This window comes from Gorilla gorilla, chromosome 7, assembly GCF_029281585.2.
Source record: "Gorilla gorilla gorilla isolate KB3781 chromosome 7, NHGRI_mGorGor1-v2.1_pri, whole genome shotgun sequence".
In the NCBI taxonomy this organism is placed as follows: domain Eukaryota; kingdom Metazoa; phylum Chordata; class Mammalia; order Primates; family Hominidae; genus Gorilla; species Gorilla gorilla.
In genome coordinates, this window is record NC_073231.2 from 6,240,261 (window position 1) to 6,253,752 (window position 13,492).

General features: G+C 52.6%; 1 protein-coding gene across 5 annotated transcripts in view; it reads left to right on the plus strand.

Moving 5' to 3' along the window:
- Positions 1–13,492, plus strand: part of ARHGEF10 (Rho guanine nucleotide exchange factor 10) — a 134,696-nt gene that overhangs the window by 52,425 nt on the left and 68,779 nt on the right. For 4 of the 5 annotated variants that reach the window (XM_004046571.5, XM_055349691.2, XM_063709017.1 and 1 more), the window contains 3 exons: positions 1,689–1,805; positions 4,321–4,435; positions 7,259–7,365. In XM_004046571.5, the coding sequence (XP_004046619.4) occupies positions 1,689–1,805; positions 4,321–4,435; positions 7,259–7,365 (339 nt within the window). The remainder of the gene's footprint in view (positions 1–1,688; positions 1,806–4,320; positions 4,436–7,258; positions 7,366–13,492) is intronic. The other variant, XM_004046572.5, reaches the window with a different exon arrangement.

Consider the following 13,492-nt stretch of genomic DNA (forward strand, 5'->3'; position numbering starts at 1 on the left):
TATTTTTAGTAGAGACGGGGTTTCACCATATTGGCCAGGCTGGTCTCGAACTCCTGACCTCGTGATCTGCCCGCCGCAGCCTCCCAAAGTGCTGGGATTACAGGCATGAGCCACTGCACCCGGCCTGCGATTGTAGTTTTTAACAACTGATAACTAAGGTGATATTTAGCTTGCTGTAGCTGAGTCAGACGCTTGATTTAAACTGACATTTAAGAAGAATGCTGGGCTCTGACATCACAGGTGGAGGCTCGGTGTGTGCCTCGGAGCGTGGGTTAAATGCTCTTCAGTTTCGCCTTCGTGGTGGGCTGCGGACAGAGGGGCCAGGCCACTGAGGAGCCCAGAGGCATTAGTAGTCACTCCTTGGTAGTAATTCAGGAGACCCTGCCCTTGCCTTGGAGCGGACCCATATCCCAGAGGAGCCCTTGACTGCCCGGGCAGTGCCAGTGGTTCAGCAGCCCTCCCTGCTGGGAGAAGGAGCTGGGGAAAGCCAGCACACAGTGGGTTTGTGGTGCAGAATTACAACCCGGGAGCTCTGGGCTCTGCATTTCCAGCCTCTCCTCCACCTCCATGTTGCCAGGACAGTGGCCTGGACCGGGGGTGGGAATACCGTGTGGGGTGCAGACAGGGCGCCCGTGGGTCAGGCCTGTCCAGGATGGAAGTGCTGCAGGCGGCACCAAGTTTTCTTGTTCAAACGGTCACATTTTAAAAACGACCACAATAAAACTACGTGTTGTTCAAAAGTCATCTCAAAAAATCTCGAATTTTATTAAAAACTTCCTAAAGTGTCAGTGACATGAGAAATGCCCCGAGCAGTGGGGCCTCAGCCACGTGCATCTGAAGTGTCTGTGACCACAGGGAAAAGTATCCAGGGGGTCCCCAGTCCCGTCAGTTAGAGAGAAAGTGACCTCAGGTTGGAGACTCTTGAAAATCCGTGCTGCCATCCCCAAAATATGTCACTTTCAGTACAGTTTAAATACAAGTATCTTTTGCTTGGATGTCAACATAAAAAATGATTTTATGTATTTTTATTTATTGGATAATTTTGATTCCACCAAAGTGTAAACGAATGATTTCACAGATATTTTGTGTGTGTGCATTTGCTCCTGTCTAGCACAGAGAAGACTCTAGCCTGGTGTCTGGATAGTGTTTGTCTTTTGATGCCATGTTTAACTCATTTCTGCATTTATCTCTCCTTTTTTTTTTTTTTTTTTGAGACAGGATCTTACTCTGTCTCCCAGGCTGGAGGGCAGTGGCACCATCACGGCTCCCTGCAGCCTCCACTTCCCAGGCACAAACAATCCGCCCGCCTCAGCCTCCTAAGTAGCTGGGATCACAGGCGCGCACCACCCTACCTGGCTAATTTTTGTAATTTTAATAGAGACAGGGTTTCACCACGTTGCCCAGGCTGGTCTTGAACTCCTGAGCTCAATTGATCCTCCCACCTCCGCCTCCTAAAGTGCTGGGATTACAGGGGTGAGCCACCGCGCCCAGCCAACTATTTGTGCATTTATCTCTCAAGGACCAACTGGGCTAGTAATGGGGACTCTTGCGTGTGGTCCCAGAAGCCCCCAGCCAGGACAGGCCTGATGTGCCACTGCAGATGCTGCCAGCATCCTCTCAATGTAAAATTGTCCCAAAGAACCAAAAAGAGCCTTTTTGTGAAAAGACTGTGTCTCTTTATGCTGTAGCTTTCTCATGACCTAACCCGTTTAAAGGAGCACTATGAGAAAAAGATGAGAGATTTGATGGCAAGCACGGTGGGCGTGGTGGAGATTCAGCAGCTCAGGCAGAAGCATGAACTGAAGGTAGAGTCTTGCCCCCGGCCGCTGCCCCCACTTGCCGGCCGGGCAGTAAAGAAAAACCGCGCGGCTCGGTCGGTCCTTGCTGTCTCAACAGCGGTTCTCAAAGGGTGATCCGGGGCTCCCGGAATCCCCCGACGCTTTGGGGCTCACGTGGACTCTGAGACGCTCTGTGCCTTTCACTGTCTCCCTCTTACTGAGATCCCAGGAACATTCTGGAGGCTCCACAGCTGTGGCCTCACCGCTGGTGGAATGCCATCTGGCTGTCTACTTGAGAGGGGTTTCCAGAAATGCACAATGCCACTTTCTGTTTGTTTTGGAAAATACAGCAATTTTTCGTCAATGTTATTTAAGATAACATGTAATAGGTTGATTATTTTTTAATGAACATTTATAAAAATATCCAAAATTTTTCAGCGTTTTAACCTCAAATGCAGCAAATATTGATACATAAAACCCTGGTAAACAAAAGCCATTTGGGCTCTCCATAATTTTTAAGAGCGTCCAGGGCCCCTGAGACCGGAATGCTTGAGAACTGCCGGACCTGAGTGTCGTGACAGTCTGTTCTGAGCGATGTCTTTTAAAAGGGCACTGTCAAGTACTGTTTCCTGCAATTGGGCCTTTTATCCTGCTGGTATTTTGTGATCATTCATATGTGTTGAGTGGCACTCACTGGAAAGGGATGTGCACTCCACACAGCTTCTGGAGCAGCCGGCTCATCCGCCCTGTTGTGCTTGGGCCATCAGAAGCCACAGCCGCAGCCGCCCCCTGGGAGCCGCGTCACCCACTCACATCCAGCATCCGGCTGGCTCCCCTGCAGGGTGTCTGATGGGTCCTGCCGGAGGCTGCAGGCAGTGTGGCGGGGTTTCTGAGGAGTGGAGGGCACCATCAGAACCATGGGAGGGGTGTGTGAGCTACCTTTGGAGATTTTCACAGACACGGGGAGTGCCCTGGCTGAAGCAGGTGAGGACACTGTGGGAAGTGGGAAAGGAAGGCTGGGGAGGCAGCCAGGGCTGGGCCCAGCACGCTCGCTTCCCCTGGTGAGAACACCCCTGTGTCAGCCCTGAGAGCCGGGAGTCCTGGCCGAGGCTGTGAACTGGAACCCGGGGTCTCACCGGCTCTGCACGGGGTCTCACCTGCTCTGGGGCTCAGGGAACATGGCGGCCCTCCAGTTTGTCAGTTTGCAGTTCTCTGATACTCTGTCCGGGGACCCTGATGGGGCTGGCTGAAAACCAAGGGTTCACAGCCCAAATCTGGGGTTGAGAAAGAGCAGGATGTGGACAGGCTGTGCAGGACGGAAACGCGCAGGTGGGCAGGGCTGTCTGCGGCATCGGGCGGGAGGCAGGGGACATGGGTGCAGGGGCCAAGGAGATGGCAGCAGGACATGGTCCCATGTGGGGTTGGGAGATGCAGGAGCAGGGGAGCCCACGGGGGAACGTGACGTTAACGCCGTCGATGGGGGACAGCAATGCAAGGGATGGAGATGGGCTGGGGCAGGCGACGCGGGTGTGAGGCCGTGCGTGTTGTGTGGTGTTCATGGTGAACACTTCAGGAAGGCAGCCCTCAGGCGTTTGGAAGTCCAGACACGGCCAGGGCAGGCAGACACGGCCAGGGCTAGAGCGACACTGTCTGCACGCTCGTGCCCAGCAGCCCTCCTCCTCACGTGGTGGTGTGACCCAGAGTGAGGAGAGCCTGGTTCTCAGCTGCACTGCTGGCCCCTTTGAGAGGTCCCTGGGATGGGGACATCGGTTGTCCCATAAGAGATCATCTTTTAAAGACGAAATCACTCAGCGTCCAGTGGCCAGTACCTCAGATGTTGGGTTTTTAAGGAATAAGAAATCAGATGGCAGGAGACGCCTCAGACGCCCCTGAGTCTAGGCAGCCGTGAGTGTCCAGCACAGCTCTGGCCGAGGAAGTGGAGGCAGGGAGCCCCAGGCCAGGAGGACATGGCTTCCGAGTCTGACATCTGCAGCGTGCTGCACCCCGACCCTCCCTCGGGTGTGTCCCGTGCGTGTCTGCAGCATTTGCCAGGGTCTTGCATTCAGCCCCGTGGCTGGGGCTGGGTCCGTGTAACCATGAGGCGGCCCTGTCAACAGCTGGCCATGCCCCCACATGGGGTGCAGTGGGAAGCCCCGGGGAGGTTAAAAGGCTGAACTGGAGCTGTGAGCGTCTGCAGTTAGTTGTTTTGCCATTTAATTCGAGGTGAGTTGTTTGACATTTGTGCGTGTTAGTGACTCACCTGTGACCCCCACGTAGCTCTTTGTGTGAGTGGATCACATATAATACCATAAATGGGGCAGGGAACATGTTTCACCATGTCCAGGAAGGGCTGTATTTTTAAGGTCTGTTTTTTCCTTTTTTCCAGCAAACAAAACCAAAACAAAACCTAGCCCAGAACTGCACGTGACACATGCGCTCACAAGAACCAGACTACTTGACAGTATTCTTTTAAAACAGGCAAATGAAAGTCGCAGGTGGGTTCTGCCGCCGTCCCGTTCTCACATCTCCCTCTCCGTTGCAGATGCAGAAGCTCGTGAAGGCTGCGAAGGACGGCACCAAGGACGGGCTGGAGAGGACCAGGGCAGCCGTGAAGAGGGGCCGCTCCTTCATCAGGACCAAGTCTCTCATTGCACAGGGTCCGTGCCTGCGGGTCTTCTTGCGGGGAGGACACGGGGATGGGGGGGCGGCCACATCTTGTGGGGAGGACTCGGGGTCGGGGGTGGCTGCGCAGGCTCCCACAGCCTTAGGGAGCAGCAGCCTGCTCGGTGCTTGGGTCTGGATCAGCCCTGCTGACCCCAGCCTCCCCGTCCTGCGGTGGTGGCGTTTTAGACCGAGGGCACCCAGCAGCGGAGAATCATTGAGAATCACTGGCTGGACATAGGAAGGGCTGTGCAGGGGCCTCTGTCACTGTGGATTCTTAGCATTGGACTCTGTATTTATAGCACATTGGCCCTCCTGGGCATGGCCCCGCAGGGACTGAGGTCGTGGGCATCCTGAACTGGGATTTCAGCAATCTTTTCCTTGGTGACGGGAGATTTGGAGTAGACAGCAGAATTTCCAGGTTTTTCTAAACATCTAACGAAGGCGCAGTGCTCTGTGCAGTTATGTGTGGAAAAGGCGGCTGCTGTGTAGGTGTCGTGCACGGCGGCAACAAGCAGCAGGCTGGGGTCATCTACCGTCCGAGGAGACTTCTCGGAGCCTTTGTGCATGGATGTCCTAAGGTGGAGTTACGGGAGGGTGACTGAGACTTCACTCATACAGGGGTCGCTGTGACTCTGACCTGGCATTTCCTGGTTGTTTCTCCAGCTTTCCAACATGCCTGTCTGGTGCTAGGACATGGGTAGCATTTGCTAATATCTGTACTTGGAAGGGACTTTACAGTCACGTTTTCCCTCAAGGAACGGCCTCGGATACGACGTGTAATTGGTATGACATGGTGTAACTCAGGAGGCCTTTTCCTCTTTCAGTCCTAATGAAGCCCTCGGCATCTCAGACAAGGTGGGGGAAAGCTGTCAGCATCCCCGAGGGGTTTATTTGGTGATGGAGACGGGCAGGTGCATTCTAATAAAATGTGCAGTAGTATCGTGCCCTGATGAGGTGCCATGAGGTGCTCAGGGCAGCAAAGGACAGCCTTTGAGGAGGTGGCCATATTTACACAGCCCCTGGAAAGCACAGGCAGCTCTGTCCAGTGAGGAGTTGGGATTTGGGGCCACATTCACTGCCTCAAGGAGTGTGTCTGCCACCAGCAGCAACCCCCAACTGGAGCCCAGATTCCAGGAGCTAATCACAACTGCCCACCTGGAGCCCATGCCAGGCCCCTGAGCCAGGATTTGCAGGCTGGCAGAGTCCCCTGGGACTGGATGTGTGGGACAGTCTGAGAAGCCCTGACTCAGGCCCGGGGAGCAGGTCGTGCTTTGTCTCTGGTTTAGGGGTACTCTTTTGGGGGTCAGTTGGAGAGATGCAGCAGTTTAATAGGCAAATCCTTGGCCGGGCACGGTGGCTCATGCCTGTAATCCCAGCATTTTGGGAGGCCGAGGCGGGCAGATCACGAGATCAGGAGATCAAGACCATCCTGGCTAACACGGTGAAACCCCGTCTCTACTAAAAATACAAAAAACTTAGCCGGGCATGGCGGCGGGTGCCTGTAGTCTCAGCTACTCAGGAGGATGAGGCAGGAGAATGGCGTGAACCCGGGAGGCGGAGCTTGCAGTGAGCCGAGATCGCGCCACTGCACTCCAGCCTGGGTGACAGAGCAAGAGTCCATCTCAAGAAAAAAAAAAAAGGGCAAATCCCTAACCTCCCAACCCGAGTTTCCTAAGCCATAAAATGAGAGGCTTGGACAGAATTTCGTTCTTCTTCCTGGTTGTACCTAAGAATTAACTGGAAAGCTTTTAAAACATGCTGGTGCCAGGCCCTCTTTCCCTGGCTGATCCATTGATCTCTGAGGGAAAAGTCTGGGCATCAGTAGGTTTTAAAGCCCCTTAGATAGATGTTTTTGTGCAGCCAGGGTTTGGGATCTTTGAACTAGAAAAACTCAGGTTTCTATCCTCTAAAAGTGCCTGTGCTTTTCTGATTTCCAGCCATTTTGTGGATGCTTTAATGTAGTTAGCTGTGTTTTAAAAAAGGAATGTAGGCGTTTTCTTGTTTTTTAGAGACAGGGTCTCACTCTGTCGCCCAGGCTGGAGTGCAGTGGCACGACCACAGCTCACTGCAGCCTCCACCTCCTGGGTTCAGGCGATCCTCCTGCCTCAGCCTCCTGACTAGCTGGGAGTACAGGTGCTCACCACCATGACTGGCTAATTTTTAAATTTTCTGTAGAGATGGAGTCTTGCTATGTTGCCCAGGCTGGTCTTGAGCTCCTAGGCTCAAGCGATTTTACCATCTCGGTCTCCCAAAGTGCTGGGATTAGAGGAGTGAGCCACCACGCCCAACTGTGAATTTAGTTTTTGTTTAAACTGTTTGAGTTTTGGAAAGCTGTGCTTCTTAAGGCATCCAGTGAGAGAGACACAAGAAATATACTAAGTGCCACCTCAGTTTTCAATGACTTTTGACTCACCTCAGTTTTCAATGACTGTTCTTAGCCATTCTTAGCTGTGTTTCCTTGTTTCTGATTGTGATATTTTATAGATTAAGAAACTAAAATATTTATGAAATATTCTAAAACACTAAGATTCCAAAATATTGCCACTTTGCTATCTAGCTATTCAAATGGCACCTCTCCCTTTTGAAGTTAAACTTTAAATACTGAAAATTTCAAATACAGACAAATACTGTATTACCCTTGGAAAGAATATTTTATTGGATTTGTTAAAAATTCAACTTAATAATAGCTGGGTGTCAAGTAAGCATGGAAAATTGAAAGGTCTACACAAAATATTTATTTGACTTTTTTTACTGTTATATAGTGTTGTGAATATATTATTTCAATGTAAAATTCATGCATTTTGACTTTTTTTAAGATCAGAGATCTTCTCTTGAGGAAGAACAGAATCTGTTCATTGATGTTGACTGCAAGCACCCAGAAGCCATCTTGACCCCGATGCCCGAGGGTTTATCTCAGCAGCAGGTGAGATGAGCAGAGCTGACAGGGGCTGTTGACCAGCAGAGCTGTGCTAGTTTTTAAATATTTGTATGTTTGATGCTGGTTGGTAAATATCTGCTGTCTCAAACTCTGCATCCACTCGGGCCCTCCACTGTAGGCTTCTGGCCCAGCACTTAGAGGCTTCCTGCTGGGCTCAGCAAGTGTCTGGAGGGACCCTGGTCAGCAGCTGTGGCCTGGACTCAGGCCCTTCTGATCCTTAAATATTTTGGACAGCACCCCTGACCCTGAGTGTAGCTGTGAGAAAGGGGAGGAACTTGCATTCTTCGTGGGAGTCAGTCACACAGTTTTTGCTTTCACGGAGACAGAGTGTGGGTTTGTATGGTCAGTATGTGTATGTAGCTACCTGAGACTGAGATGAAAATGACAGATTTTCAGTAACTAATTAAATCTGAATATAATGCATTTCTTAAAAATCTGATACTCAGTAGCAGAAGGGAAAAAATCAGTGGTTTTCATTGGATTGTCTTAGGGTAAAAGGAAGATAAAACTTGAGGAACCAGAGTGACAGCACCAAGTTTGCAGGCCTTTAGCAGCAGGGGCTGATACTTTGGGATGATGGGAGTTGTTACCCACATGGGCAGCGAGGTGCAAATCATGGACACCAGGATGGATAGGCAGACATATGTGTAATCCACGGATCTGGGGAGATCCCTGATACAGGTAGGCAGATGGAGCAAGAGAGAGCATTGTCAGATTAAAGAAAAACCACACAGAAATGCTTAGTGACTGGCCAGGTTTAAAAAGAGATGAAAAGGGATACCTGCGAGCTGTTCATAATTGGCCAGGCTGAAATAGGAAGCTTACACTTCACTGGAATTGGACAGCGATGACTGAAGTGTTAGTTTTGTCAGCAGCATCACACGAGTGACGGGATGGAGTGTCAACAGAGCTTGGAGACAGTTGTTGAGCAGCTGTCACTTATGGGTACGCATGCTCTGTGCAGGCCGCGTGCCCGGTCCCTGCTGTGTTTCACTGCATTTCATCCTTGCAAATCCCCTTGCCATCCTTGAATACTCTGTAAGGAAGCCTGGACTCGGAGGAGGTTGATCATCAGAACTGCGTCCTCCAGCTATGCGAGGAAGGGGTCGTGTCTGATCTCAGTCTCTCCCATCACAGCCTGCTCCTAACCTGTCTGTGCTCACTGGGGCCATGTGATCTGGGCTGCCACACGTCCAGGGGAGTGGTTGACAGCCTTTACCAGGAACAGAGGATCTAGCGCTTTCTCCTGTGCATGCTGTCCAGCTCACCCACCTCACTTCATGCTCAGGAGTTATAAAAGGGTTCATGGCTGAACAGCTTCTTGCCAGTCCTATGAGGAGCTCAATAGGATAACACGCTGGCCAGTCCTCTACTATCTGGGGCCCTCACTGCATGTGGGGTACCTATTCTGGTGAGGACACACCATGTGAGAGGGACTTGGATCCTGCATTCTGAGAACTTAGTGTAGTGATGAAGCCGAAAACCAAAAATAGCAAAAGAAGGGAAAAGCACAGGGGAAATGCTTCCTAGCAGATGAGGGACTAAACAGGAATCATAACAGGAGTGTGAGTGACTCAGGACCAGAAGAGTCAGGAGACCTCGAGGACACATGGCCCAAGCCAAGACAGCGGCCTGAGCTGAAGACCAGTGGGCAGGCTGCGGGGGTGAGTGTGAAAGAGACGATGCCAGACCCTGAGTGGGGTGTGAGGGGTCTGTGAGGAGACACTGAGTGGGGTGAGGGATACGTGAGGAAACACTGAGTGGGGTGAGGAGTCTGTGAGGAGACTGAGTGAGGTGAGGGGTCTGTGAGAAGTCCCTGAGCAGGTGAGGGTTGTGAGGAGACTGTGAGTGAGCTGAGAGTCTGTGAGGAGACACTGAGTGGGGTGAGGGTTGTGAGGAGATACTGAGTGGGATGAGGGTTTGTGAGGGGACTTTGAATGGGGTGACGGTTGTGAGGAGACACTGTGGAGTGAGGGTTGGGAAGAAACATGGAGTGGGGTGGGGGGTTTGTGAAGAGACACTGAATGGGGTGAAGGGTCTGTGTGGAGACACTGAGTGTGGTGTGAGGGGTCTGTGAGGAGTCACGGAGTGTGGTGTGAGTTGTGAGAAAACACGGAGTGGGGTGAAGGTCATGAGGAGACACTGAATGAGGTGAGGGTTGTGAGGAGACACTGAGTGGGGTGAGAGTTGTGAGGAGACACTGAGAGGGGTGAGGGTTTGTCAGGAGTCACTGAGTGGGTTGAGGGTTGTGAGCAGACACTGAGTGGGAGGATGGTTTGTGAGGAGACATTAGGTGGGGTGAGGTTTGTGAGGAGACACTGAGTGTGGTGAGGGTTTGTGAGGAGACACAGTATGGGGTGAGCTTTGTTAGGAGGCACTGAGTGGGGTGAGTGTTGTGAGGAGACACTGAGCGGGGTGAGGAGTAGTGAGACACTGAGTAGGGTGAGAGGTCTGTGAGGAGACACTGAGTGGGGTGAAGGGTATTGAGGAGACACTGAGTGGGGTAAGGAGTCTGTGTGTAGACACTGAGTGGGGTGAGGGTTGTGAGCAGACACTGAGTGGCATAAGGGGTTTGTGAGGAGACACTGAATGGGGTGAGGGGTCTGTGGGGAGACACTGAGTGGGGTGTGGGGGTCTGTGAGGAGTCACAGAGTGCGGTGAGAGTTGTGAGGAAACATGGATTGGGGTGAGGGTCATGAGGAAACACTAAGTAGGGTGAGGGTTTGTGAGGAGACACTGAATGGGGTGAGGGTTGTGAAGAGACACTGAGTTGGGAGAGGGGTCTGTGAGGAGACCCTGAGTGGGGTGAGGGTTGTAAGGAGACACTAGGTGGGGTAAGGGTTTCTGAGGAGACACTGCGTGGGGTGAGCTTTGTTAGGAGGCACTGAGTAGGGTGAGGGTTGTTAGGAGACAGTGAGTGGGATGAGGGTTTATGAGGAGACACTAGGTGGGGTGAGGGTTTGTGAGGAGACACTAGGTGGGGTGAAGGTTATGAGGAGACACTAGGTGGGGTGAGGGTTATGAGGAGACACTTAGTGGGGTGAGGGTTGCGAGGAGACAGTGAGTGTGGTAAGGGTTGTAAGGAGATGCTGAGTGGGGCTGTAGGTTCTGAGGAGTCACTGAGTGGGGTGAGGGTTTGTGAGGATATGCTGAGTGGGGTGTTGATTGTGAGGAGACACTGAGTGGGGTGAGGGTTGTGAGGAGATACTGAGGTGATAGTTTTGAGGAGACAGTGGGGTGAGATTTGTGAGGAGACACTGAGTGTGGAGGGCTGTGAGGAGGCACTGAGTGGGGTGAGGGGTACTGAGGAGACACTGAGTGGGGTAAGAAGTCTGTGGAGATACTGAGTGGGGTGAGGGGTCTGTGAGGAGACGCTGAGTGGGGTGAGGGGTATGGGGAGACACTGAGTGGGGTAAGGAGTCTGTGGGGATACTGAGTGGGGTGAGGTATGGGGAGACACTGAGTGGGGTGTGAGGGGTCTGTGAGGTGTCACTGAGTGTGGTGAGAGTTGTGGGGAAACACAGAGTGTGGTGAGGGTCCTGAGGAAACACTGAGTTGGGTGAGGGTTTGTGAGGAGACACTGAATAGGGTGAGGTTTGTGAGGAGACACTGAGTGGGGTGAGTATTGTGAGGAGACACTGAGTGGGGTGAGAGTTATGAGGAGACACTGAGTGCGGTGAGGGGTCTGTGACGAGACACTGAGTGGGGTGAGGGGTCTGCGAGGAGACACTGAGGTGTGAGGGGTCTACAAGGAGTCACGGAGTGCGGTGAGAGTTGTGAGGAATCATGGGGTGGGGTGCGGGTCATGAGGAGACAGTGATTGGGTAAGGGTTGTGAGGAGACACTGAGTGGAGTGTGAGGGGTCTGTGATGAGACACTGTGAATGGGGTGAGGGTTGTGAGGGGAAAGTGAGTGGGGTGAGGGTGGTGAGGAGACACTGAGTTGGGGGGTTGTGAGGAGAGAGTGGGGTGAGGTTTATTAGGAGACACTGAATGGGGTGAGGGTTCTGTGAGATACTTAGTGGGGTGAGGGTTGTGAGGAGACATTGAGTGGGATGAGAATTGTGAGGAGACACTGAGTGGGGTGAGGGGTATGTGAGGAGACACTGAGTAGGGTGAGGGGTCTGTGAGGAGACACTGAGTGTGGTGAGGGTTTGTGAGGAGACACTGCATGGGGTGAGCTTTCTTAGGAGACACTGAGTGGGGTGAGGGTTGTGAGGAGACACTGAGTGGGGTAAGAATTGTGAGGAGACACTGAGTGGGGTGAGGGGTCTGTGAGGAGACACTGAGTGGGGTGAGGGGTATTGAGGAGACACTGAGTAGGGTAAGGAGTCTGTGTGGAGACACTGAGTGGGGTGAGGGTTTGTGAGGAGACACTGAGTGGGGTGAGGGTTTGTGAGGAGACACTGAATAGGGTGAGGGTTGTGAGGAGACGCTGAGTGGTATGAGGGTTGTGAAGAGACACTGAGTGGGGTGAGGGTTGTGAGGAGAAACTGAGTAGGGTGAGGGTTTGTCAGGAGACACTGACTGGGGTGTGAGGGGTCTGTGAGGAGACTGAATGGGGTGTGAAGGGTCTGTGGGGATACACTGAGTGGGGTGATGGTTGTGAGGAGACACTCAGTGGGGTGATGGTTGTGAAGGGACACTGAATGGGGTGTAAGGGGTCTGTGAGGAGACAGTGGGGTGAGGGTTGTGAGGAGACAATGATTGTGGTGTGAAGGGTGTGTGAGGAGACACTGAGTGGGGTGAGCGTTTTTGTTAAGACATCGAGTGGGTGAGGGTTGTGAGGAGACACTGAGTGGTGTGACTGTTGTGAGGAGACATTGAGTGGGGTGAGAGTTGTGAGGAGACACTGAATCGGGTAAGGGTTGTGAGGAGACACTGAGTGGGGTGAGGGGTATGTAGGGAGACACTGAGTGCGGTGTGAGGGGTGTGTGAGGAGACGTTGAGTGTGGTGAGGGTTGTGAGGAGACACTGAGTCGGGTGAGGGGTCTGTGAGGAGACACTGAGTGGGGTGTGAGGGGTCTGTGAGGAGTCACAGAGCGCGGTGAGAATTGTGAGGAAACACGGACTGGGGTGAGGGTCGTGAGGAAACACTGAGTAGGGTAAGGGTTTTTGAGGAGACACTGAATGCTGTGTGAGGGCTCTCTGAGGAGATTCTGAGTGGGGTGTGAGGGGTCTGTGAGGAGACACTGAGTGGGGTGAGTGTCTGTGAGGAGACACTGAATGGGGTGCGGGTTGTGAGGAGACACTGAGTGGTTTAGGGTTTGTGAGGAGACACTGAGTGGGGTGAGGGTTTGTGAGGAGGCACTGAGGGGTGTGGATTGTGAGGAGACAGAGTCGGGTGAGGGTTCTGAGGAGACACTGATGGGGTGAGGGTTGTGAGGAGACACTGAATGGGGTGAGGTTGTGAGGAGACAGTGGGGTGAGTGTTGTGAGGAGACACTGAGTGGGGTGAGGGTTGTGAGGAGATTCTGAGTGGGGCGAGATGGGTCTCTGAGGAGACACTGAGTGGGGTGAGAGTTTTGAGGAGTCACTGAGTGTGTAAGGGTCTGTGAGGAGACACTGAGTTTGGTGAAGGTTGTGAAGAGACACTTAGTGCGGTGAGGGTTGTGAGGAGACACTGAGTGGGGTGAGGGGTCTGTGAGGAGACACTGAGTGGGGTGAGGGTTGTGAGGAGACACTGAGTGGGGTGAGGGGTCTGTGAGGAGACACTGAGTGGGGTGAGGGTTGTGAGGAGACACTGAGTCGGGTGAGGGGTCTGTGAGGAGACACTGAGTGGGGTGAGGGTTGTGAGGAGACACTGAGTGGGGTGTGAGGGGTCTGTGAGGAGACACTGAGTGGGTCACGGGGTCTGTGGGGTGTCACTGGGTAAGAGTCGAGGTTCTGTGAAGAGAGAGTGATTAGTAGGGGTGTGTGCACATATCAGAGGAAAGATGGTTTGACCTTTTTGTTGTATGGCGCTTTTCCAAGTGCCTGTCTGTTGGGTACTGATTTTGGTGGATTTGGTCAGCGAATTGGCAGTGACTGTTCCTTGTTTTATGGTTTCTGTAAAGGGTTTAAGCTTCCCAAATTAGTCTCACAGACCTGGATGAAATTCTGTTTTTTGCTCT